Source organism: Notechis scutatus, chromosome 5 (assembly GCF_049901735.1).
Source record: "Notechis scutatus isolate UNSWTSFEM ecotype Mainland chromosome 5, rNotScu1.2, whole genome shotgun sequence".
NCBI classification, from domain to species: domain Eukaryota; kingdom Metazoa; phylum Chordata; class Lepidosauria; order Squamata; family Elapidae; genus Notechis; species Notechis scutatus.
In genome coordinates this window covers 51,113,957-51,140,825 of record NC_142013.1, presented here as the reverse complement: position 1 = coordinate 51,140,825, position 26,869 = coordinate 51,113,957, and the positions used below count along the sequence as shown (strand labels likewise).

Below are 26,869 nucleotides of genomic sequence, written 5' to 3'. Positions count from 1 at the left end.
TTGGTCTTGGCGTTGGGAGTACGGCCTGTGAGAGCGGGGGAAGCGAGATGAGGTCTCCGCTCGGAGGGCAGGAGGGCGATAAGGAGCAGGGCTATAGTTGGCTTTCTTCCCAGAGGAAGAGAGAATTTTATGTTTATCTCTGGTTTTGATGAGATACGGTTCCAGAGCATCGCCAAAAAGCTTATCGCCTGCGAATGGAACTGAAGCCAGCTTCCATTTTTGGTGTGACTCCGCCTGCCAATTTTGGAGCCATAACAGTCTTCTTGCTGCTACTGAAGATGCCATGGCCCTAGATGCAAATTTGGCGGAATTGAATGGCATCCGCAGTGAATTCCGCCACTGCGATAATCTTATTTAGGTCTTGGTGAGACCGAAGGTCAGAAGCAGGCAATCTATTCTGGAGTTGGCACAGCCACCGTATGGATGCCCTCGTGAAAAAGGCTGCTGCTGTTGAAGCCCGAACAGCCCATGTAGCGGCCTGGTGATTGCGCCTGAGGGTCTGTTCGGAACGTTTATCATCCGGTTTCAGGATATCTTCTGGCTCCATGGGAGTGCCAGAAGATGAGAACAAGGCCAGAACCGGAATGTCAACAGAAGGCACTGCCAGGGCATTGTCCAGAGCTGCGCTGACATTGTAGAAACGCTTATCCAGAAAAGATGGGCGAGGACCTGCTGAAGGAGAAGTGCACTGTTTCCTGACCATGTCCAGGAACAAAATGGGAGAAGGCAAAATCTCTGCATGCACTACAGGCTTGGAGAAGAGCGAATACCCTTGGCTAGAGGGATTTCCTTGTGTCTCGGGAGCCACTTCCTCTGGCGACAGCTTGGCAGTGACCAAGGCCTTGCTGAGTAATGGCCTGAAGAGAGTAGGTTTGAAGACCAATGCAGAGGATGTCTGCTCTGGGCGAGAATCCTTTTCCTCTGAAAGATTTTGGACAAAAATCTCACCCTCTTCACACTCTGAATGAGAAGAGTAACTGTGTTCAGATGGTGAAGCCCTTCCTTCCTCATCAGCCTCCTCCCATTCTGGTAGAGAAGAATGGACTCTGAGATCCTGGGGCCTGTGTAAATCAGGATGATGAGGCAAGGAACTTATAGATTGAGAAGGGAGAAGGGCCTGAACCCATTCCAGAGGTTGAAGAATTTGCTTGAAGCCTTCAGCCAACCCCTGCCTAATGGCCAATGAGACAACATCTTGGATATCCCCTGGTCTATGCTCAAAGGTAGAGGCAGAAGGCAGAAGGCCCGCTTCTGTGGGAGTGAAGGTGGCTTCAGGCCTACACTGAGGAGAGGTTCGAGGCCTGGAGGGAGAGGGGGAGCATAGGGCACAGAAGCCTGTTGGAATTAAGGCCCAGATCTGCTTAAATCCTGAGGATCTGACTGTACAGCAAGAGCCTCAGGAGACCAGGATGGAGGATGGAAAGGCTCATAGATAACTTCTCCTCCCCTGGGAGGGCTTGGTTGGTGCACACAAGTATCACCTGAAAGATGCTGTAGTTGCACTCTCTTTTGCTGAATAGTTCTGTTGAACTGCCTCTCTAGAGCTGCATGTTTGCGCTTCTCTGCTCAGCCTGAGTTGCCTTCTCAGGGGCTAGAGCCCTAGCTTTGATTTTAGCAGCCACCTCCCTCTGGACTGATTGGGTGCGTTGTCTACATCTTTTTCTCTTATTGGGCTTAAGAGACTGTTCCACTGGAGGGGGGAGCTCTGCCTGAGCATTATCTTGCTCCATTTGTAGAATAAAGGCTCTTGCATTGGAAAGAAGCTGTTTAGAAATTTTTCTATCAAGCCCTTAGGGTATAAATGGCCCCTGGGCTTACAAATGGCCGCTCACCTCATGGTGGAAGGCTTGAATCCAAGATGGCCACTGACTAGAGGAAATAGGCTCCAAGATCGAAGAATCGCTCCTTAGGCTATACAGAGCCTCGAGCTAAGTCAGCAAGGGAAAACGCAGCAACCAGCCACACGATCAACTGGCTGGTGCTGTTATCTGTTTGCCGATCATTTTTTACAACTGCTCAAACCACAGGCGTGGGGAGGTCTGCAGTCACTGCCCAGCTTGGCTGCACAGAGCTCTGTAATGCTGCTCCCAACATTGCAGGAGAGAGAGTCCTGCTCTCCTGGAAGAGCAGCTGCCCAGATCCCTGGGAGCTGCTTGAAGCAAGGAAAATAGTACTGAAGATCGCTGGTGATTGCTATCTAATAGAACGCTTTCAGAGACACAGCTACTGACTGAAAGGAGCTGAGTCAAAAGCTGGGGTCTCTCCCCGGGCTGGCTTTTATATCTTAGTACAGACTCAGCTAAATGACGTCATAGGAAGGAGTCAACCCATTCTGGGCTCTCGATGCAGCATGGAGGAGAATTAATTGCATTTTGAAAGCAAGAAACTCTCTTGGTCTATACTTCATATTTTTTCTTGGCATCACAGATTGGGATGAAGTACTTTAGTCATTTAGTATTTGTAAACTGTAATTGTTCTGACCCAAATTCGTTGTGTTATTTTTCCATATGTTACTCTAGGATTTTTAATCCATTGTGTTATGCTAAGCATTAATTGTTCAATTCATTTTAATAGCAGTACTTCTGGCCTGTTTAAAGCATAACATTTTCTGCTTAGTCATGCCTGATCTGAGGCTATCCCAATGATCCCAGAAACATTCCACTTTAAAAAAAGGGAGCACAATTGAAAATCACAACTCTTTGGCAAAAAGCAGTCCCACAAGCTCCAGCACAGTACAAAGTCCAGCTCCAGCTTGGCTCACAAGTGAAGCACAAAGCTGCAGCTGATCCAGCCCAGTCCCAGTTGTAGTTGCCCTCACCAACTTTCACTCCCAGGCCGCTACCTCTCTTAGCTCTGCTGCCCTCTGAGCTCCCTGCCACCTGAGCTGCCTTTATTGTCTTCTTGCTTTCAACTGCTGATGAGGCATGCTTACTTTGGCCCTTCATGAGGCAGCTGCTGGCCATGCGAGGGTATCTTTTCTAGGACTCCAAAGACATCTTTTTTAAATAAACAACCATATAAACAACTAGCTGCAATCTTCCCAAGTGAAAGACAAAAAGGCTGCTCATGTTACAGTGACAACTGAGAAACTTGAGAGTGCCATAAGACTCTGAAATAACATTTTCAATTCAAGAAGCTGAGCAAAATAGACTATGCCCAAAGGGTAGCGGAATACACCTAGACAATTTCTGTAGCTCTGCAGATGACAGTGAGGTGATGGATGACAGTGCCCCATAGAAGTAGCATATTCCATGCATTCAGGAAATGAGATAGTAACAATGCATCCTGAAGACCAAGTTACCTAATAATATAGAGACATATCCAGCATCTCACAGATCACACCAATGATCTCAAGGAAAAGGATCACACAAACACAATCTGATTAGGAAACTACTGAAAATAACTTGTGACATCTGGATTTATGAAATTACATGATAATTTAGATGGCAGAAATTAGATAGTTTCTTTAAAATTATTGAAGGCATGAAACTACCTCCCACTTCCAACACATCAAATTCAGTCTCTAGATAAAATAGCTGTGGCATAATATCTACCAGTGAAGAAAAGTTTGAGGCAGCATTTGGAAAGTCATTGTACTTCAACTGGAAAAGATTGGAGACTTGCTGCAATACACTTATACTGCAAGAGTCTGGTGTCATGAAGAGACTAAGAAAATTTCCAGAAATAACAGGAGTGCTTTCTTCAACTTAAGGGTCTCAAATCATATTTAAACTGATCAAGTCTGAGGAAGTGGACTCTGTCCTTGCTGTTGTGAGCTCTGCCATTTGTGTTCTGAGCCCATGTCCCTTCTGGTCAGTGCTGCTTTTAGAAAAAGTGATTTCTTCCGTATTCGGGTCAGATCTGATTCAATGTTCTTATTTGATTTCTTTCTTTGGAAGGAGGAAATGATGAGATTGATCAAAGAACATGGAAGGTCTTCCTTTGTTTCAAAGGATAACTCAAATGCAACTAAGGCTGCTACAGTTGTTCGTTAATTAATCAGAAACAGGATGGGGAGAGTTTTCAAGCAAATTGCCCCTTGTTCTTATTTTTTATTTATTTATTTTATTTTGTTAAGCTATTATAAGACAACAGGTATAAATATAAACATAGTTATGAATACATGAAATGGATACATATAAGAAAAATAAAAAGAAACAATAGGACAGGGATGGTAGGCACAATTGGTGCACTTATGCACGCCCCCTACAGACCTCTTAGGAAAGGGGTGAGGTCAATAGTAGACAGTCTAAGGTTAAAGTTTTTGGGGTTTGGGGAAGAAACACAAAGTCAGGTAGACTGAGTATTCCAGACATTGACCACTCTGTTGCTGAAGTCGTCTTTCTGCAATCAAGTTTGGTGCATTTACCTTGAGTTTGTATCTATTGTGTGCTCTTGTATTGTTATGGTTGAAGCTGAAGTATTCATTGACAGGTAGGACATTGCCATATATAATTTTATATACTATACCTAGATTGGACCGAAGGCGGCGTAGTTCTAGGTTTTCTAGGTCTAGAATTTCAAGTCTGGTGGCATAAGGTATTCTGCAACAAGTAGAGGAGTGGAGAACTCTTCTTGTGAAATATTTCTGGACTTTCTCAACTGTATTAATATCAGATACGTAATGTGGGTTCCAGACTGATGAGCTGTATTCAAATATTGGTCTAGCAAATGTTTTGTATGCTCTAGTTAGTAGTGTGATATTACCAAAGAATTTATTCCCTTGTGAGTTATGATTTCGTCCCTCTTTCTGATGTTAAAAGGTTTATAAACTTATTTTTAGCTATAAAGACAGATTTTATAATTTTATAGATTTTATCTTTTAAAGACAGATTTTATAATTCGGTGTTTAGATCTTTTGCATTTTGTACTAATAAACTGTACAGCAACTTAACTTTCCAATTTAAACTTAAGGGCTATATATAATCAAATACATCTTTGGACAGTTTCTTAATAATTCATAATCACCACCTAGCTGGTACTTCCATCATCTACAGGTAGTCCTTAATTTACAACCACAATTGAGCCCAACATTTTTGTTGTTAAGTGAGACAGTTACATGAATTTTCCCCATTTTGTGACCTTCCTTGCCACAAGTGTTAAGCGAATCACTGCAATTGTTAGTAAAAGTTGTTAAGTGAACCTGGTTTCTCCATTGACTGTCTTTGTCAGGTCACAAAAGGTAATCACACCCAGGACACTCCAACCATCATAAATATGAGTCAGTTGCCATGCATGTTAATTTTGATTATGGGGATTCTGCAACTTTGTAAGTGTGAAAAATGGTTGTCACTTTTTTTAGTGCTATTGTAACTTGAAATGGCCACTAAATGAACTATTGTAAGTTGAGGACTAGGTGTACGCCACTATAGAGCCCAGAATGGAGGAAAAGGCAAATCTTATTGTTTTGTGTGCTAGTACAGGTAGTCCTCAGCTTACAGCCATAACTGAGGTCAAAACTTTTGTTGCTAAGTGAGAAATTTGTTAAATGAGCTTCGCCCTTTTACAACTTTTCTTGATGCAGAAGTGAATCACTGCAGTTGTTAAATTAGTAACAAGGTTGCTAAGTGAATCTGGGTTCCCCATTGACTTTGCTTGTCACAAGGCTTCAAAAGCTGATCACATGACTCTGGGACACTGCAACCGTCATAAATGTGAGACAGTTGCCAAGCATCCAAAGGTAAGTCTTGACCATGGGGATGCTGCAATGGTGTTAAGTGTGAAAAATGGTTATAAAAGTCACTTTTTTCAGTGCCGTTGTAACTTTGAATGGTCACTAAGCGAACTCTTGTAAGTCAACAACTACCTGTACTACTAAGAACCTTCTACCTGGAAACACCTGTGGTTAGAGGCTGTGATTGAGCAGATGTGTAATTTTTCGAATTGGTAGACCCAGAAAGTCTCAGTCCTGAAGGACCTTAATCCCCACCAGCAATGGGTTCGTTTCCAACCGTCCACAGGATTACAACATTCGCTCTGACGTCTTTAAATTGTAAGAATAGAAAAAGTACCGATTTTTTTTAAATCGCCCTTTTGATTTTAACCGGCATGTATTATTTAAGTGCTGGTGGATATTCGTGTTTATGGTTAACGTGAAGACAAGTCAGCAAAATATTCATTGATCAAGGACAAGGTACCCTTAAAGAGTCTTCGGAAGTAGCGCAGCAAAGTCGAGAAGAGGGAAAAGAAAGCTCAATCTCGTACGTTTCCTTGCGCGCGTGCGCACTCGCTCGCTTGTGTGTCTATGGTTTTTGTCCTGCGGTCTCCTTCCTCCGATGGGTGGCGCGAGGCTTGGGAGGTCCTTGCTATCCCAGGCTGCTGTTCGCGGCGTGTACTTTGCCGTTCCGCTTGGAGAGAAAGAGAGAGAGTGAGACAGTCTGTGCGAAAAGTTCGCCAGCGAGTCGCTGCGGGCTGCCGCCAAAACGGACATGTTAGCGCCGAGGCCTTGAAGGCGGGACGTTGCTGAAAACGACGTTCGGCGATCACCTTTCAGCTCCTCGCGCGCGGTAGCGTAGGCCGCCGACCGACAAACATGGAGGCAGTGAACGCCTTCAACCAGGAGGTGAGAATGGAGTCCGGCGGGCGAGCGCGAGGCAGCCAGGCCCGGCAGGGCTCGGCCTCTTGGATGGGAGAGGTGGTTGTTGGCACGGCCCCTAACTGGAACTATGAGGAAGTGTTAGTGGTTGGGACGGGCTTGAGTGGAAGAATTATCGGGGCTTTGAGGTTTTTTTTTTTCCTCCTAAGCTGAGGTCTCTTCTGGGCCCGGTGTGTGTGAGGCCAAGCTGCATCGGGTGACACGAGGCCTATCTCTGAGGGCTCCCCCTTGCTTATGAAGCTCATTCCCTCTGCCCTATGAAGCCCTCAGAGAAACAACCTAGTTTGCCGTGGTCCCAATTGTGGAGGAAACTTTGCAGAGCTGCTTAAGGCCAGCTGTGGAGCCAGAGAGGGGCAGAGACCGAAAGAAAGGGAGTAGAAGTTCGTCGCTGGACGCCTATCTGCGTGCTAGGTTACACTCCTCCTGTCGGTGGAGTGGGCATTCCCATTGTGTATGTGTGCGCCAGTTTGCCGAGAGAGATGGGGTGGAGCGAAGAGGAAGTGTTTGCCCTTTTTCCTTTACAGATGTAATGAAGAGCTCAGCGTGAAACCAGGAAAAAAAAAATCGTTTACGGTCTAGTATTTGATCTTTCAAAACGTTGGTTAAATGCTTGAACCCAGTCTCAAGTCTCGCCCATTTGCATATTACAGAAACGGGAGATGAATAACGCAAACAGTAGTGCTCAAATTGGTGGGGAGATTGAGGGAAGATGAAGTAGACGCTCTGGAACATTATTTTAACAGTAAGGTTGTGAATATAAAGAGGCAGTTGCACTGAATACAGGTAATCCTCTACTTACAACCACAACTGAGCCCTAAATTTATGTTACTGAGTTTTGCCTCATTTTATGACTTTTCTTGCCACATTTGTTAAGCGAATCATTGCGGTTATTAAGTTTATAACACAGTTGTTAAGTGAATCTGGCTTCCCCATCGACTTTGCTTGTCAGAAGGTCACAAAATGCGATCCCATGACCCTGGGATAATGCAACTGTCATAAATATGAGCCCAAACATTTCAATTTTGATCATGTGACCATGGGGATGCTGCAGTGGTCATAAGTGAAAAATGGTTATAAATAACTTTTTTCAGTGCTGCTGTAACTTCAAATGGCCACTAAACAAACTGTTGTAAGTCGAGGACTATCTGTATTAAGCAAATAATTTATAGACAGTACTATAGAATTTCAAGCAGTATCATACATTTATTTGAAACTTTGCATGAATTTTTCCAGCAATTCACAAATTTACGTTCATAAAAGTACTCCTAAACCTGTATGAACTACAGGGGTGGTGTATGGCTTTTGTTTAGCTACATACCTGAATATAGGTTTTCTTTAACAGAAGGTACAATGGAAGTTTCATGGTTTAACTCAAGGGTCTTCAAACTAGGCAAGTTTAAGACTTGTGGACTTCAACTCCCAGAATTTCTGAGCTAACGTGACTGGAGGAGGAATTCTGGGAATTAAAGTCCACAAGTCTTAAAGCTGTCAAGTTTGAAGACCCCTGGTTTAATTCATTGAACAGAAAACTCTGCAAAATTAATTCACAGCAATTATTGTAAATTGAGCTAATGGATCACTTTAGGTAGTCCCAGACTTACTATCATAATTGAGTTCAGAATTTCTGTTATTAAACAAGATGGTTGTTAAGTGAATAACACCCAATTTTATGACCTTTTCTGCCACAATTGTTAAGTGAATCATTGTAGCTGTTAAGTGAATCTTGTGGCTTAAGCAAATCCAGCTTCTCTCATTGACTGTGCTTGTTGGAAAAACACTGTAAAAATATGACCATTGTAAATGCATTCTGATTTCCAAGTGCCCAAATTTTGATCACTGAACTGGGCATGCTGCAACGGTTACAAGTGCAAGGACCAGTTGTAAGTCACTTTTTTGTAATTTTGAATGGTCACTAAATGACTACCTGTATATCCCTCCTGGTTAAACATAGATATAAGTAATTTGTGACAAAACTGCATTTAAAGCACAATTTGTTACAAAAGTGGTGGACTCTTTGGTTTTTGGATCCATAAAGAATTAATATTTAAATTAGGTGAATAACAAGAGATCTATATACAATTGTCTGGAGTTCAAATGCTTCTCATATGCTCAGTTGCTACAATTGAATGGCAGATTCAGAATGCCACACTTTTCTTGGGGTCAGATAAAAATGCTATAAAGCAGTCTTTCCCAACCTTGGCAGCTTTAGGACTCTGACTGGGAAATTGTGGAGTTGAAGTCCATACATCTTAAAAACTTCCAAGGTTGAGAAGATAAAGTGCTGATTTGCTTTGATTCAATAGATGTTATTCAGCTATATTAATTTTTTTCCTTAGGATTGCCTTCCCTGATGTATTGCCTTGCAAATGTATTAATCTATAGCACCTAGCAGCTGGGTTTCTGTGCATGATCAGTGTGTGATTTTTGTCTGTTTTGAGTCTGAAGCACATATGCAACCGTGATGGTGAATCTATGGCACGTGTGCCGGCACTTGAGCCATCACCCAGAACAGATCCACTGCGCATGTGTGTACACCTCCCGACAGCCAGCTGATTGTCGGGTATCTGCTGAGCAGGGAGGGGGGGCACAGAAGATGCGTGCACATGCGCAGAGGCACATGGTGCACATGGGGAGTCACGCGTGCATGCACAGAGGTGCGCAGTGCACACGGTCGTGTGCGCAGGGGCGGGGGTCACGCGCGTATTGCATTATGGATGCAGGTGCGTGTACGTGCATGCACTGTAGGCATGCGGCAATGAAAAGGTTAGTCATCACTGGCTTAGCATATTAAAAGAGAATCAATGTGTAAGATCTGGTGAGGGATATAACTCTAGGAGCTGTAGTCCAATATATGATGTGAATGAAGTGACATCAGATTAAAGAAGATTGCTAGGCACTATACTAGTTAATTATTGGAAGGGGTATTGTCATTTCAAAATGCACACCATTGACTATTGCATACAGTAGTTGCTTACCTTAGAAATAACATTTAATTTCAATAAGATTTCTAGCAAGAAAATGGAAAGTTGCCTAATGATCCATAATGAGTGTGATTTTGCAGTGTGCCTTAGATAGAGTTAGGTCTGAGACATGATGAAATAGTAATATTATTCAGCATTTATTTCTGTATATAGCAGTTGAATATGTGTATCCTAATTATAGCAGAAGAAGCTGTACTGCTCCCACTCCCATACTAGTTCAATAGCTGAAGATTAAAGTACATCTGTGTGTGCTTTGAGATTTCCCTTTTCTCTCAATGGAGGAACAGCCTGACCCTAGAGTTGTGGGTCCTTCAGTACTATACGTTTTCATTGGGAAGAGGATTCTTGTGCTGGGCAGGGATTTGGACTAGGAGACTTCCAAGGTTTTGCTGTTCCTCTTATTCTATTTCTTTCCTGCACATTGCTAGAGATACAGAATAAGAAATATATATTCTGCATGTCCCTACTGTTATAAGGCAGTTCAAAGTGACACATGCCCCTGGTTTTTAATTTGGGTAAAGTCCCAAGCTTCTTAATTCTTAAATGTTTATTGGTATATAGTAAATATAAATTTTATTGTTTACAGAAGGGTAATTCTGTTCCTTCCAGCTGTTTCAATAAGAGTACAAACAGTAATTAAATAATTTTAATTAATTTTTTTGAAAATGGTAACATTTTTCTTAAAGTCATTGTGTTAAAATTATTTTTAAGAATGTTAGCCTTGTGATTAATTTTAAAAGCGAATGAATGTTGGTCTCAGATACATTGAGTTAAAGGTGTATTATATCTGCCCAAGATCGCTTATCAGTAAGCTGAATGGCATAAAAAATGAATAAATGAATAAAATATTTAATTGAATATTTTCTTCTTAAGCAATTCTAGGTTTATTACTTAAAACATTTTAAGAGAAATAGCTTTCCAACTATGTTTTATATATAAATTAAATATAAATATTAAAATTGTAGCACTAATTAATGAACAAACTCAAAGTAGTCACTGTAATAAAATCACTTAAAAGTATCACAGTAATTTGAAGTCAAACTTGAAATACTCTATTTCAAGAATATTACTCTAGTTTAAAACAGTTTTTCCAACTTCAGAATATGTTGCCCAGCTATTGTGGAAGTATTTTGAACTGAAAACACATTCACTCAAAATAGAAGTCTTGAGACTTTCTTACAATGGATGGTGTGGTATGATGAACGTTAGGTAAGATGTACCATTAGTGTGAGAACTTTATTGAAGGAACCTTCCGTCTTGTTTTGACAATTAAAGAGCCTTCAAAGAAAGGTCATAGAGGAAGCACTCTGATCTATATATTAAAATATGGATAAATTGATATAAATTAAGACACTACTTCAAGTAATTAATTCACAAGGATTTACAGTATACCTTCCAACTTACGTATACATTTTAGTTTCAGTATAAAATGGTTATGTTTCCTTCTGCCTCTAGTCAGAATTAGTATTAGTCAGTATTTTATTTTTACTTTCTGTTCTGAGATCTGATCTGAACTAAAAATAAAAGAGAAACATGGAAAAGAAAAAAAGACCCACAATTTTGTCTTAATTTGTAAATTCTTATGGTCCTCACAAAATGTATTAGCTTTTTCTTTATAGGTTAAAAAAGCATAAATATAGCACAGTGTAGTGCAGTGAAAAAGTTGCAAGGCTTGATTGCAAGGATGAAAGTATAGAGGAAGGAAATCCCAAATACTTTCTATCATTTGAATTATTTTGAGGGGACAGCACATTTACATTGTTATACAAGCTGTATACTCTCTACATTATAGCCAAGTATCATTTCAGTGTTGTCACATGAAAAGATATACTTAAATATTTATAAAATGTGAGAGGGTGTACTCACTTCTGTGATATACCAGTTACCAGTCTCCTCACTCAGTACAAGCTTATGTGGGAAAGAAAATATTTTAATATTAAATGTTAAAATCTAAAGTAAAATTAGACAATGAAGCAAATATAAAAGCATAAAGTTTATATTCTCTCTTCTTTCCCCTCCAAATTATGCATAATGATTTACCTGCAGTGACGGGCAACTATTGTCAACTAGATCAATTGGGCCATTACAGCATACAAGACCAAAATAATTTTCTTTACTGTAGAGCAGTTGTCTTACAAATAACCCTGTGGACTTTTGGGACTCTGGGTTTCTGATCTCACAATATGGAGATATCATACTCAATCCTGTTAATATGATATTATTTTGAAGAAGGTTCACCAAATCAGTACCATAAAAGGCATCTGGGGCCATCACTCTGTATTTCTTAGCATACAGAATATTATCCAAACAACTCTTAAACCTGATTTCCAGAGACTCATTATCAGGATACCAAATTGTTAGTAAACTAACCAAAACTATAACTCTTAAAATAGCTACAGATAGATTAATGCTCGGCATTACAAGACAAGATCGAAAGACCTGCACATGGATTAGAAAAACAAAATTATACGATATGATTAAGAGAGCAAAAGAATTGAAATGGAAATGGGCTATACACATAGCAAGAAGTAGTGATGGCAGATGGACCAAGGCAGTCTTAGAATGGATTCAACTTGACAAAACACATCCATGAAAGAGACCTAAAACAAGATGGATCGACGTCATCAAGTATTGCAGGCCCAATGGAAACATGTGAAAGAGGCCTTCATCCTGCAGTGGATAGACAGTGGCTAAAATGATGATGATGTGGATAAAAAAATGAAATATATGAGATGACCAGTCCAAATAAATTCTAGTTTCCTGTTACTTAGTGGCAGCAAACTATTTGGAGAGTTTTTAGGAAAATGCTGATCAAAATGAAGGAAAAAAGTCCATTTTGGCCAGTTCCACTAGACATAAAGATAAGACAACCAAAATCATCTACTTGTAGGTGTGAAACTGTTGAAACAGTGCTTATACAGAGGCACCTTTTTTCTGAGGGGTACAAGGGAAGCACAAAGCAAGAATGAGTACATGTAGTCCTCAACTTGTGACTGGTCAGTTATCAACCATTCAAAGTTATAAGGCACCTGCAGAAGAGGTACATACAGCTGATATTCAAAGTTCTGACAGTTGTGGCCGTGCTGGTCATGAGACTACATTTTGGATGCTCAGCAACCAGCCCTCACAGCCGTTTGCAGTGACTGCAATTTATCCCCCCCAAACTGAAACCAGCATATACTTTTGGTTCAAGCATAAAATGGCCCATAGTGAACAGTGAGTTTGCTTAACCATTGCATTTGCTTAATGAGTGCCAGAGAGCAGGTTGTAAAATTGGGTGCAGTCACATAATGACCTGCTCAGGACCCTCACCATTTATTACCATAATTGCAGGCTCAATTATTGTTGTTAAGTGAGGACTACCTGTACCAAGATAATGCCATAGAGAACAGGCTTTGTTTACTCACCCAACGTTTCTCAAATTGTGTTAGAACTTTTAAATGTTCCAACTTATTGTCAAAGAACCAGTCCCACAAAAAGATTCCCAAGTCATATTTTGTTATCCAAATAAAATAATTCCAATCTTCTCTATGGATATGCAATACTGTAAGTTCTAGATGAAATCTTTGGTGTGCTTAGTCTTACCCAGGCCACTAAAGGTTTTAAACATTCAAATTTCTGGGCTTACATTTTTAATACACCATCTTCCCCTTGGTGCTTATAGAGATCATAAAGTAGCTCCTTGGATGGTTTTCCACAGTTGGAGAGTTAATATCCATTCCTATGGAGAAGATAATCTGCTATTCTTCTTCCTCAACGGAAGTGTGATAACTGGTTAGCAATCTGATACCTATTGCATCTGTGCTTCCCACAAATCAGGAAAACAGTAATCTCTTCCTTTCATAACATCTGTGTCTGGGGAATTATTTTGGACACCATAGCAGGTTTGGCTCTCCTATCAAATGCTAGAAAACTAAAAAGTATTATGCTGTGAATGCTATTGGACTATGGATATCTCTGATAGTGGCTTTCAATTTTTTTCTGATTAAGGGCTGCTGCTTTCACATACTTCATTTTAAATCTAACCAAGGTGTTAATGTAGTATTTTCAATTTGTTTTACCCATAGTTGTGTTCGGTGCTATTCATTAGACCTCTACTACAGGGGTTCCCCAACCCTGGTCCATGGATTGGCATTGGGCTGAACAAATAAACGAAGCCTCATCCACAGGATGCAGGTAGCACACAAAACCATACTCCCTCTGGTCTGCAGAAAAACCTCTCTCCGTGGAATTTGACCCTGGTGCCCAAAAGGTTGGGAGCCACTGTTCTACTGTTTCAGCTTCTCTCTCCCTTAATATTCTGTAAGCTCAAAATTCTAGATAGTAAAAGTGATAAGGGAAACATTACCATTTACCCTAGTCACGTGTGATATCAGCCTTCAATATTGGGAATGCCTACTGCCTGGCTATATGATCCATAGGTGCTGGGCATTTGGGTATGTTTGAATGTTCACTATGTCATTAGCACAATATCAACGGACAAGAGCACAAGCTGAATATATATCAGTTGCCAAAGAGTTTTGGTTTATAATGAGGGAGTCCTCTAGATGGAGCCTCATCTTGTATCCCTCTCAGCAGAGCATATCGGAAGTTGAATTATAATGTAATGGTATGTGGGAATGACCTTGGGAAATAGGAAGATCCTCAGTCTAGGCAATAGTCTGATTAGAGACAACTCAGCCGCAGGTGGGGGAAAAGCTTGGGAAGTGTTTCAGAAGGGATCTTCTATAGTTTTCTGGAGACTCTAAAGTGAGGAGGGGAGAAATGCAAAGCTAGTGCAAGGTGGTTCAGACAAGAAGCACATCCAGGTGACCTAATCCTACATTATTTAAAGTTCCATTAACATCTCCCAGTGTACAAATATAGATTGTATTGCCAAGCAATTCACCAGTTCATCTTGTGGTTTTCTATAGAGGGAATCGTAGCCTCAGATGCACTGAACTTCCTATAATCCAAAGTTCCACTCTAAGCCTTTCTGTTGCTCTCCTTCCTGATTTGTATTCTGCTCAAGACTTAAATGAAGAGGGCTGAAGTCACCAAGGTGATTTGTAGCTCAACATTTTGGGACTCAGTATTGGTTCAATTGCCCACAAACCTCTGTTGCACATCCTCAGAACTCCAGCTTCAACCAGAATTGAAGTGGTTACAGTTGCAATTTTCAGGTTATCAGGCCTTGCAAATACTGTGCTACAACCTAGCCCACAGGTGTCAAACTTGAAGCGTCACGTTGCAGTCACGTGATGTTTTGCAACATTTCCCCCCTCATGGAGGTGGGGTGGCCATGGTATGCACGTCTGGCCCATCTGACAGTTTGACATCCCTGACCTTAGCCTAGTCTTCTGCTGAACATCAGTAGTTGAAATATATGAAATCAATTGTACCTTTGCTGCTAGCAAAGGAGGAAAAAGATCTGGTCCGTTACAGCTTCAATTTTTCACATATAGATCTCTGGTTTATATAAGTTCTAGGTCAATTTTATAGATTTTTTTCCCGTAAGCAATGGAAAACCTGTAAAATATAGCTAGCTTCTTGTGCATGCACAAGCATAATGAACATACACAGTACATATGGTAATCTGATTTATAAAAAACTTGAGTTGTACAATAATTCTTATAATGGAATGGATATATAAACGGGACTGCCTGTATAGGCCTTTTCTAAACAGACAGTCTGGAACACAGTAAAGATGTCATTGCTGATTTGAGGCCTTTCAGATTCCCAGGGACCATCCACCTTCATGTGTTCATACATCAAGAAATTACTGTGTGTTTCTTTCTGAAGTTACATCTTGTTCATAGATTTCCTTTATGTCAACTCCAACTGGTTTTAAAAATTCCACTGTACTATTGTTTTGAACTCATCCACTAATTGTACACGAAATGTCTTATTTGGAAATCGGCTTTCTTTGCAACTATAACTATGATCAGACAGTTATTGGAACTGTTGGCATGAGAAGAACTACATAAACTATCCAGCCTCTATAAATCTGACATATGAATCCCAAGGTAAATTTAACATATGACTGAACACAGGATTCAACCACAATTCTAAAGAAACAACAGGACACATTTGCCATCATAACAATTATCTTAGAAAGATTAGGGCTACCCTTTCCTTTCAGTAAGTTTTTCTCCACCGTCTGGTAACCCTCCAATGACCACCAGCTTGAATGGAAGTTTACTGTACTCTTCCCTTTTCACTAACCCTTCACTGAACTTTTTCAGAATGACAACATCGTTTTGGTCTCTCCCTATATTAGATACTAGAAGCTCAATTTGCCAGGCCCAGCCAATGCCTTTTATATCCAATCATAACATTTATATGATTAAATTTACTAGTAAAATTGAACAATCTGATTGGTTTAGTGAGCTGGTTTAGTAGATGCAATTTTTAGAAGTAGGAAAGAAGACACCAATCTTCATTTAGCACCCTTATGATTACAACAGAGTGGATGAGAAGGAATGGGAAGGAAACCAAGGGCTCAGAAAGAAATAGTTCTGACAGTTCTAGTTAATGACATTTTGCTATATAGATGAATGTTAGCGATTTTGTCTTCACAATATAGAATCACAAAATGTAAGTGGCTATGTTACAGAATTGGAGGCAATTTGATAGAGAACACAATAAAATACCATAACACAACATAAGAATTATTATTGGAATAAGAAACTGCAAACATACTCTTAAAAAAAAATTATTTTGAAGTATATTTTTATGATATAATTCTAGGTTTTTTTGAACAAAATTGTTTGGTCTTTTGTCTGGTTCTGTCACCATCTCATAGAAGGATGTATGACATGAATAACAATGTTTTATTTGGCCTATCTATTAAACTCACCAAACAAAGAATCTTGGCATTGTTTATGGAAATTTGAACACTTAATTGTATTACATTCCTATCTATAATGCAGGATAGGAGGAACTTGCAATAAGTTTTGAATTTAAACAGTTATTTCGGGATTTAACTGGTTTGTTCTGTTATTATTAGAAGTAGTATGATACTGTTCTGAATGCTTGAAACGTTGTTTTAGTTCAAAAGAGATATTTAGAACTGTACTTGGATGGGACCATTTTTAGTTCAGGATATTTTAGCAGTGAAGAGCATTGATGAGCTTCAACTGGAACTGAAAATTTTGATATATATTTTTTAGTACATTACTAATTTTCACACACTGAGAGTTTGTATGCTGTGAGCTGTCATCAGAGTATAGGACAGAGAGTAAAGTTACTGTTGGATCCTGATAACATATTAAGAAGAATAATGGGAAGAATAGTTTTCACCATGGGAACCTTTGTCTGGGGAATCAGCATGCTTCCCTTTCTGTATGTATTCAAGGATAGACACTGTAAGTGATGTTTTGCTCCTCTGTGCTGACTCTAACATTTCTGTTCTCTGATTTTAAGAAATATTTTCCATATTGGTTTTGTTAAGGGCTTTTGGAAAGACTTACTCCACAGAAAGAAAGATTTCATATTTCCCATTCTCTTTTCCAAAAGTTGTAGTCTGTATTAGCCAACTGCTTTCATTAGTATTACTCCAATTTGTTTTATAAGTGTTCCTTTTTGTAATAAAGAATATGAATACAATATAAAAATGCCACCCAAAAAAACTTCCATAAAGACGTTTCCATTTTCCTCCGAGAGGAAAATATTAAAAAGTCCAGTACTATATTGACATAATTCTTCTAAACAATGATTACATCAATGACATCTGTGTGAGTATACCTTATTTACTTGGGCAATTCAGGTAGCTATTTTGGGATGTGGGTGGGATAGTAAAACAAGTCATTCCTGAAATATTCTGTTAATAATGCCCAGGCGAGTGACAGCCCATTCGACCAGAAGCACAGGCATGACGGCTGCATGGAATACACAGGTCTCCATTGAGGACATCTGTAGGGCAGCAACATGGTCTTCTCCATCGCCGTTCATAAGACACGACAAACTGGACGCCTTTGCTTCAGCTGAAGTGGCCTTTGGCAGACAGATGCTTCAGAAGGTGCATATAGATTGGGAGACTAAGGACCAGACCGCTATCCACCCTTAGGATGCCGGCTTTGGTATGTCCCATTCTTTGGATTCTCTGTTCAGCACAATGGAGAAGGGGTGTTGGTCTTACCTGACACACTCCTCGGTGTGCTGAAAGAGAATACAACCACCCTGGCGACTGTCTGGTCCAAAATCCAGGAGTGACCAGAATCAGCAACGAAAGATGTCAAGTCAATCACTACGCATTCATCAAAACTGGGCATGCGCAGGCAGAAGAGGCCTGAGCAAAGAACTGATTGACTCAGTTTCCGAGCAAAAGAAGCAGAGTTAACCCATTCCTTGGATTCTCTCTCACCACACCAAGAAGGAGTGTGTCAGGTAAGACTAACGTCCTGTATGTTCAGGAAAAGGCCAGGAATAGAGAGGAATGATAAAAACCATGACAGTTGAAAATATAAGGCTTTTAAACAAATAAATTAGATGGTTCTAAAAGTAGAATTGTTCATTGTGCATCTGAATAGCTATCATGTAAATTCAACAATAAAATTGTGGGTATTAACTAGAAATCTAATTATGAGGTTTATGAATTGCTTAATTGCTGAACAAATTTACTAAAAAGGCAGAGGTTTTAATAAAAGTATAAAACAGTATATTCACGTAAAATCTTATGTAGGAACACTAGAATGAAAATCTTCCATCCAGCTTTCAGGATCATAACAACTAACCACTGCTGGCAGAAGAAACACCAAATGGTAGAGTCAACAGTAAAAATAGAATGGCCATAAGGAAAAGTGAATTTGGCTTAACTTTATGTAAATTATTGGGGAAAACTTATTGAATCTGAAGTTCAGTGTTTTAACTGCACTTAGGAAAAGGAATGATCAAGAATCATACAGTCAAATAAAGTTAATAGTATTGCTCAAACTTAGATTCAACAGCCGGGACTGGAAAAACAAGTGACTGATTCCAAGCCAAATATAATCCAAATGGCAGTAAACAATTGTTTACTTCTTTTTATTTATGCTTAATATCTGCATTAACATGATTTATAGAGCAGAATTAGGCCTTGGAAAAATATATTTTCTTTTATATTACAGGTATATTCCATATAAAGAACAGAGGTTTGCATCAACAATCTATTTTCCTTGAAAAGGGGAAATAATAATTTTGTGTTATTTTTCACTTTGGGGATTGAAACCTTAGTTGGTTATATGCGAGAAAATGCTTAAATACAAACATTTAGGGATTTAATGATTGTATTCCAGTTCTAAACAAATGTCATCTTTTTTTATTGTGAGGGCATGAAATTATTACTGTAAATCAGAATCTCCCTTCATAAGTGTTTGGCAGAGGACAATTGAAGTTTGTAGCTTCAGTTTAATAGCTTTAAGTATCTTGAAAATTATAGTCCATAAAATTTTGAAACAAATTTTAAAGTCAACGTTAGGAGAGGCATTTTGCAGGGCAGTTATTTTTATTTGTCATTGCCGTGATTCTATTTTCAGTGATTTTAAAGAAAAATCTTGACTATCAAACAGCAAAAAATGCTAATAATGTCTTATATTTGCTTTATATGGGTCATCTGAAGCTTTATGGAAAATCAAACATTGAAATCCAGTCATTGAATAAGTGTAAGAATTTTTTAGCACAGATACAGCAATGGACTTTGGCCTAGAGAAATGTGGTACAATAAGAATAAATTGGGGTTAAATCCAGGACAGTAAGTGAACTGAAATGCTAAATAGCCAAACCATCATGTGCCATCATGATGAAGCCTATAAATATCATTTTACAGTTGGATAACATGGACAAATTAAAAATGTGATTGGTAAAAAATACATCCAAAGAGTGAGAAAATTGCTAAAGACAAAATTAAACAGTGGAAACACTATCAGAACCATCAACACTTGGGCCATAACATCCAACATGACACACTGGTGGAATTATTAACTGGTCACATGCTGAACTGGACAGTTTAGACTAAAAAAAGGGAAACAGATGATAATTCACTATGCATTACATCCCCATAGTGATGTTGATAGAGTATACCTGGCCTGCAGACATCGAGGCAGAAGTTTAAGTTAAACAAGCGGTCAACAAAGAAAAGTATATATTGGCTGATTATGTAAAAGATAGCCAAGAACAAGCACTGATGAAAGTTAAAAATTGGAACTTAGTGCATGTGCAGGAAACAAAATTTGAATATAAAAAAAAAGTAATAAAAAGACAAACAGAATACTGACAAAGAAAAGCATTACATGGTCATTCCAAAGGTGCTTTCCAAAAGGCACCTGGACTTGTTTTTTCTTGAAAACGTTTCACTTTTGAACTGAAGAAGCTGCTTGGATGAGAAGCAAAATGTTCTCCAGTGTGCTGAGCAGAGAAACCAAAGAATGGGTTAATTCCGCCTTTCTACACAGAGACTGAGTCCTTTTAAATTTTTTAGCCACGCCTCTCCTGACTGTGTCCCAGTTTTGACTCAGTCTTGGCCCAAGAGAGACACGTTTAAAAGGAACTCCCCAGAGATAAAGGGTAGAGTGAATTCTTTGGATTCTCACACAAAAGAGAAAGGAAGTCAGGATATAGAGCAAACGGAGTGATTTTCAGGTGAGCAACAAAGCCACTGTGGCAAATCCTAGCAAATCAGCTGTTTTTTTGGCCGCAACAGCAATCAGCTGTTTTTCGCCGAACACCATGGCTTTCGGGCGAGTAATACAGCGCCACAGCAAATGAACGGTTTTTGGATATGAGCCGCTACTACAATAGCTGGCTACCCTGGTCTGATCGGCAGAGCCACTGCAACAATTTGGCAGGCTTCCCGTTTGATCAGCACAGCCACCCAATGATTCAGCTGGCTACCCTGGTCTAACTGACAGAGCTGCTGCGATGGTTTGGCTGATTTCTCGGTTTTACTAATACAGCCGCTGCAGTAACTAAGCTGGCTGCCCCAGCCTGACTGACATAGCTGCTAGTGCAATGTGGCTGACAACTTGAGCCTCCCAGCGCAGCCACCATTTTCCGGCTCATTCATACAGAGCCGATGTTTGGTGCGCTTTGTAGTTGCAAATGCCCTGGTGCCTCCCTAGTAGGGAACCGTAAAACCTCCAATACAGCAGGAGGAACAAAGGATGGAGGATACTGCTGCCTTAGAGAGCCATATGGTGACACATGTAAGTGGGGTGAAAGGGGGCCCCCAGCATAGCCCCAGGTTAATCAGAAAGGTCCCTCAGCATCAAGAGCGAGCAGTAGAAGAGTGGCTGCCCGAATAAGAGCAAAAGCCCTACATTCCAGGAAAGCCTCTAAGGCTGAGGAAAGAGACGCTTGGAGGTGTCAAAGAGCGCTGTAAAGAGAGATTTCCAAAGCTGAAAGGCAAGCTGAGCGAAGAAGGCAGACAGACTTTCCGGGGGGAGACCCCATCACTTCCCACTCACTGCAGGCTGATAGAACCAGGAAGAAGGAGACTCTGAGCTTCCACATTTCAGTCACAATCTCCACAGCTACCCTTTATAAAAGGCTGCAGTGAGAATCCTTTTGCTTCACAGTCAAATAGACTGCCAGCAGAGAGTCATTGGGAACCTATTTTAAAAAAGAGGCAACCAGCCCCAGAGGCCACATTTACTCCAACAGTGGCGAGGCTTCGCCCAGGGGAAGACCAGGGACCAGAGATTTCTGAGCAGATGAAACTTCTTGGATGAGAAGCAAGATGTTTTCAAGGGAAAGAAAACCTCAAGAAAATCCAGTTGCCCTTTGGGACAACCATGACCTGGAAGATTTAGAATCTCCATAGACATTACATGGTCCATTTCTGTAAAAAAAAAATGAGAGAAAAGTGGATAAAGATGAAACTTAGCAATGACTTACAATTAGAAAATTAAAAAAATAAATTGAAGGCTTGATTTTGGTTGTTCAATCTATTTGAAATAATTCAACCAAGGCTTGCATTGAAAAATTACCAAATGATTTGAGGTGCAAATTGTGCAAAAAAGCAGAAGAAACAGTAGATAATATATTAAACTAGTGCAGGAGTATTACAGAAACTGTTATACCTGTTTTATAACTGTGTTATAAATAATATAACACATTTACCAAAAGGATGTATAAAAATCGCCATGTGCCAGTAATGAAAAATTGGTAGAAAAATATAGTTGAAAAGAAGAATAATTGGATAATTGTGAATAATTGATGTGGCAATACCAAGGAACAGTAAAAAATAAAAGTATTGGAAAAGATCACAAAATATCAAGATCCGAAAATTGAACTTGAAAGATTATGGCATAAACCAGCCATTGTGATCTCAGTGGTTATCAGCTTATTGTGTGCCATACCAAAGAAATCTTGGCTGGCACATACACAATATGCACATTGACAAAATCTCCATCTGTCAATTACAAAAGTCTACACTGCTTGGATCACACATATACTAATCTGATACATTATGACATCTTAGTTTCTTGAGAGTCACTTGTTCCTCCTAAAAGTAACTACACATAATAGAACAGTTACAGAATGGGCTAAGATTACCTTGTACCGTCCTCAGGGGTGGGATTCTACCGGTTCGGGCAAACCGGATGTTAAAGTTATGTCTGGTTCACCGAACCGGTATTTCAACCGACTGGCTGGCACTGCCCACCCTGCCCCTCACCTCCCAGGAGTCTCCATGGAGTTTCCATGCGGCCCATTTTCAGTCGAGGTAAGTGCAGGGTCTGCGCGGAGGCTCTGGTAGGAAGGAAAACTGGATTTCCAGAACTCAAGAAATGGGCCTGTTTCCAGCTTCCAGAGGGCCTCCAGAGCCCGGGCAGGCTGTTTTCACTCTCCCAGAGGCCCAGTGGAAGGCCTCCAGACCCTTGGGAGGGAAAAAAACAGCCCTCCCGGGAAAAATGGAAGTCGTGAAAAGGGCCTATTTCCGGCTTCCCGTGGGCCTTCAGAGCCTAGGGGAGGCTGTTTTTGTCCTCCGAGAGGCTCGGGGGAGGCCTCCAGACCCTTGGGAGGGCGAAAATGACCTCCCGCAGGCTCTGGAGGCCCATCAGAAGCCAGAAACAGGAAGTTTTGATAGGCCACCCCCCCCCCCCACCCAGCAACCAGGCAGCGAACCGGTTGCTTGGATTTTTGAATCCCACCCCTGACCATCCTCAAAGATATACTGCTGCCATATACTGCTGCCATATACTGCTTATTAAAAAAACCCCATTTCATTAATGAGCTCACATGAATTTTGAGTTAGAAAGAAAAAAGCTAAAAACATAACATTTCTCCTCCACTTTTTTATCTTTAGTAGGTGCAAGGGGGTATTGGCAATTCTTAGGCTCCCTTGTTTTCTGTCATTTTATCTGCTGCTATTGAGGACAAACTTGAAAATCAACAGTTCTTTGCAATTTTGCTCTACTTTCTTGACCATATAATTGATTTTGGCATAGTTCTAAAATAGAAAATGCTTTTAGCCTAATGAGTAAATACTTCTTTATAATGGAGTGGTAATATATAGTATTATAAAGTAATAAATTTTTCATAAAAGTAGAGAAGAGTGTCATTTTAAGATATTAATATTCCAAATCAGAATAAACGGTTTCATAGGTGTACTTTTATAATTTTAGAATGATTACACAGTGTAGTAAATGACATTTCTTTATCTAGAAATACTGCATTTTTAATTTTGCTACTTTTTTTTAGCTCTTCTCATTGATGGAGATGAAGCCTCCAATTTCTCGTGCAAAGATGATTCTCATCACTAAAGCTGCCATTAAAGCTATTAAGGTAACCTAATAAAGAATATTTCTTCTATCATAGGCAAAATTGGCCTATCATAGCAACATATAAGATTTGTAGTGTTTTATTAGGTTTTTTTACAAGCAAGAGTTCATGTTCATTTTCATTAATTTGCAAACCTTGCATATTTGGATTCATCTTTTTAATATGTATTCTTCATGGTATGCGTAAAGCTCTTTTAAAAATTTAATTTAAAAGACTTGTTAGATTTGATCTGATGTTTAAAGAGTTCCATAATATTTACTAAAAAGTTCCATCTTGCTTTTAATTATTTGTAGTGTTCTGCAATTTATACCTGTAAAAATAAAATACTATTTTTCTAAATATTTTATGGAATGAAAGATTTCACACCAAATAAAACACATTTAATTCTTCCTTTCAGCTTTACAAACATGTAGTCCAAATTGTAGAGAAGTTCATTAAAAAGGTAAGTGGAATTACATAGCTCAAAATAAGTTGTAAAGAATCAGCAGTTTTCTCCATATTAACATTTTGTCACATCTAACATCTGAGAAAGAGATGCTATGAGAACAGATCATGGAAATATTTTACTTCCTAGGTTTTGTGGAGACTGGCAGTGTAGAGTGAGATTAAACCTGTTCCCTTAACAATTCTAATCAGGTTTGAAATAGAATAGTTAGTCTTCATCCTGTTAGCATTCTGTTTGGATGGATGGAAAAACTGCTCAAATAAATGCCTGTATCTTGATTCCATCAATGGGGACATTCTACTCACCTCCAGTCCTGCTTACCACATAGGACTGTGTGTAACCTTTGCAATAGGGGAGGCCTTAAGAAAATCTCATCCCCATCCCATCCATCTCTTGGATCTTTAGGTGTGCTTTTAGCAGTTTTTAATAATGTTTTAATGTCAGTTTGTTTTAATCTTTTGTCTATTTTTTACATGTTTATATCATTTGTAAGCTGCCCAGAGTCACCTTGTAGGGGAAATGGGCGGCACAGAAATTTAATAAATAAAATAAATAGACTCTATCCATATCAAGGAAAATAATAGAGAAAAGGGCAAGATATTAGAATAAGAGGTAGAGTGTGAAAATACTTGAAATTAAACTGGAAAGTTTAAGAGAGGGACAACTGGTCATGTGTGACTTTTGTATTTTGTTTAAAATTCCATCACTGGTGGTCCTATAGTCTCCAGGTTAGAAACTCAGATAGAGAATAATAGCCCATTGCAAAGAACCGGTGATACTGGTTCCCCAGAAAGTAGGTAAATAAAAGCAACACATTGTCCATGGAGAAATGAGACAGCAGGTAGTGAAAAAAGAGGAAACGATCATTCTGAGAATGTGAGCCAGGCACTAGAAAGAAGAAAGTATTGGAAAGATAGAAACATGATCTTGGGTATCATTCTGAAACCCTTAGATATGCTAGAAGCTCATGCATAAGAAAGGAATAGTTGTTGGCCAAACCTGAAATTGTTATCCAAGTTATCCAATAGACTTATTTTATGAGCACTTAGTAATTAATGTTAGTATGTTAAACTTCAGTTGTGCATTTAGAAATGGTGATACGTTTTCTTTCTTTTAAGTGTAAGCCTGAATATAAAGTTCCTGGACTGTATGTTATTGACTCCATTGTTCGCCAGTCTCGTCATCAATTTGGAACAGACAAGGATGTTTTTGGGCCAAGATTCTGTAAGAATATAACTGCCACATTCCAGTATTTATATCTCTGTCCATCAGAAGATAAGGTATAGTTGTTGTTTTTAGCTTTATTTGAAATTAATTTATAACCTGATGAACATTGTCTAGGATGGAGCCCCAATGACCCAATCTGGTTTTGAATAAGGCCTTTAAGTTGAATGTTGCTCTTGTCGTGAGACACTTTTTCCTCACAACTTTAAGATTGGAATAACTTTTTAATGGAATTACAAAATGACATGGGAATTGCATGGACATACAGCAATTATTGATACTATGACATAAGTTTTGAGCATTTGTTAACAATTGCTATATAAGCACCTGCTTACATTCTGAATCAGATTTACCTTTTGGATCCAGATTATTGCATAATTCTATTTTTTAATGTAGATCGGTAATTTGGATTTTATTGTATTTGAAATATATTACCATAAGACTTGATATGATCAGTGATTTTAGAACAGAAATTTTCAAATGTTCTCAGCCTATGTAATTTGTAAGTTAAAAAAAAATCTGGAACCCTTGATCAAGTGGCAAATTCTAAATGATAGTAAACTGGCTGTGCCTGAGTAAACATTTGGGAGGGTGGTGGTGGATTCCTTTATCTGTCATGTAACTCAGAGTTCTACTTTATATAATTAAAAATATCTTATTTCTAAATATTCTGTTGGAAAATAGATATTGGCAAGTTTAGAATAATATATTCCAAATAAGGCTTTGAGACATGTTGGAGTTTGTGTTGACTTTTATGTGATGTTGTCTCTGTTCCTAGTTACTCTAACTCAGTGGTTGCCAACCGGTGGGCCATGGCCCACTGGTGGTCCGCGAGAAAATTTTGGTGGGCCTCAGCGTGCTGAAGATTAGGTGGCTGGCGGGGAAGTGGGGCAATCCTGCAGTCTCTCTAGCAAACCCTTATTGTGGCTGCTGCCTCCTGCCTCAGCCCATCAAAGAGGCCAAGCAGCAGCGGGAAGAGCACGGACCTTCTGAGCCGCAGGAAGCGGCTGCCAGCGATGCCCTCAGGTGAAGATGTTGCGAGGGGGGGCTCGACCCCCTCTTCCTCCTTGCCAGAAGCGCTCACACCCAGCGGGAAGGAGGAGGCTTGTCGGATGCCAGAGGAGCGGTGAGCACTTTGCATGTGAGTGCTTCTGGCGAGGAGGAAGAGAAGCTCCTGAAGGGAGGGGGTTGAGCCTCCCCCTTGCGAGGAGGAAGAAAAGCTCCCGAGGGGAGAGGGGAGAGCCTTCCCCTTGCAACATCTTTACCTGAAGGCATCGCTGACAGCCGCTTGACCTCCTCAATACGCGGAGGCAGGAGGTAACGCTAGTTCCGAGGTTCCTTTCCCCCCACCCTCTCACAGGCCAGTGTACACTCGGGAAGGGCTCCGATGCTGCGATCTCCCGCGCGTATGAGTCCATCTGCCACCCGCATCACCCCTGTTGCCCCACCTCCCCGCCAGCCATCTGGTCTTTAGCACGTGGCTCGTCAGCCTCAGGACATCAGAAAGAAAGGAGGGGGGAGAGAAAGAAAAAGATGGAGAGAGGGGGAGGGAAAGAGAGAGAAAGAAAGAGAAAGAGGGAGAAAGGGGGGGGAGGGAAAGAAAAAGAAGGAGAGAGGGGGAAGGAAAGACAGAGAGAGATGAGAGAGAAAGAAATGAGAGATCCTGGTGTTTTGTTTTCTGTGGGAAATGGGTCCAAATGACTCTCTTGAGTATTTAAGGTTGCAGAAACAGGCAGCCAAGCTAAGTCCCTGAAGGACCCCATCGTGTCAGTGGGACTCCAGGCGCTTCAGCGAGTGGCATACTGGATTCATATTAGTGGTCCGCGGGATTTAAAATTATGAATGAGTTTGGTGATCCCTGAGGTTCAAAAGGTTGGCGACCTATGC

The 26,869-nt window shown here is 40.0% G+C and overlaps 1 protein-coding gene across 6 annotated transcripts in view; it reads left to right on the top strand.

Moving 5' to 3' along the window:
- Positions 1-6,304: 6,304 nt before the first annotated feature.
- Positions 6,305-26,869, top strand: part of SCAF4 (SR-related CTD associated factor 4) — a 59,346-nt gene continuing 38,781 nt past the window's right edge. For all 6 annotated transcript variants that reach the window (XM_026664155.2, XM_087966690.1, XM_026664156.2 and 3 more), the window contains exons 1-4: positions 6,305-6,562; positions 23,233-23,316; positions 23,711-23,755; positions 24,877-25,038. In XM_026664155.2, coding sequence (XP_026519940.1) covers positions 6,533-6,562; positions 23,233-23,316; positions 23,711-23,755; positions 24,877-25,038 — 321 coding nt within the window. In that variant the 5' untranslated portion in view covers positions 6,305-6,532. The remainder of the gene's footprint in view (positions 6,563-23,232; positions 23,317-23,710; positions 23,756-24,876; positions 25,039-26,869) is intronic.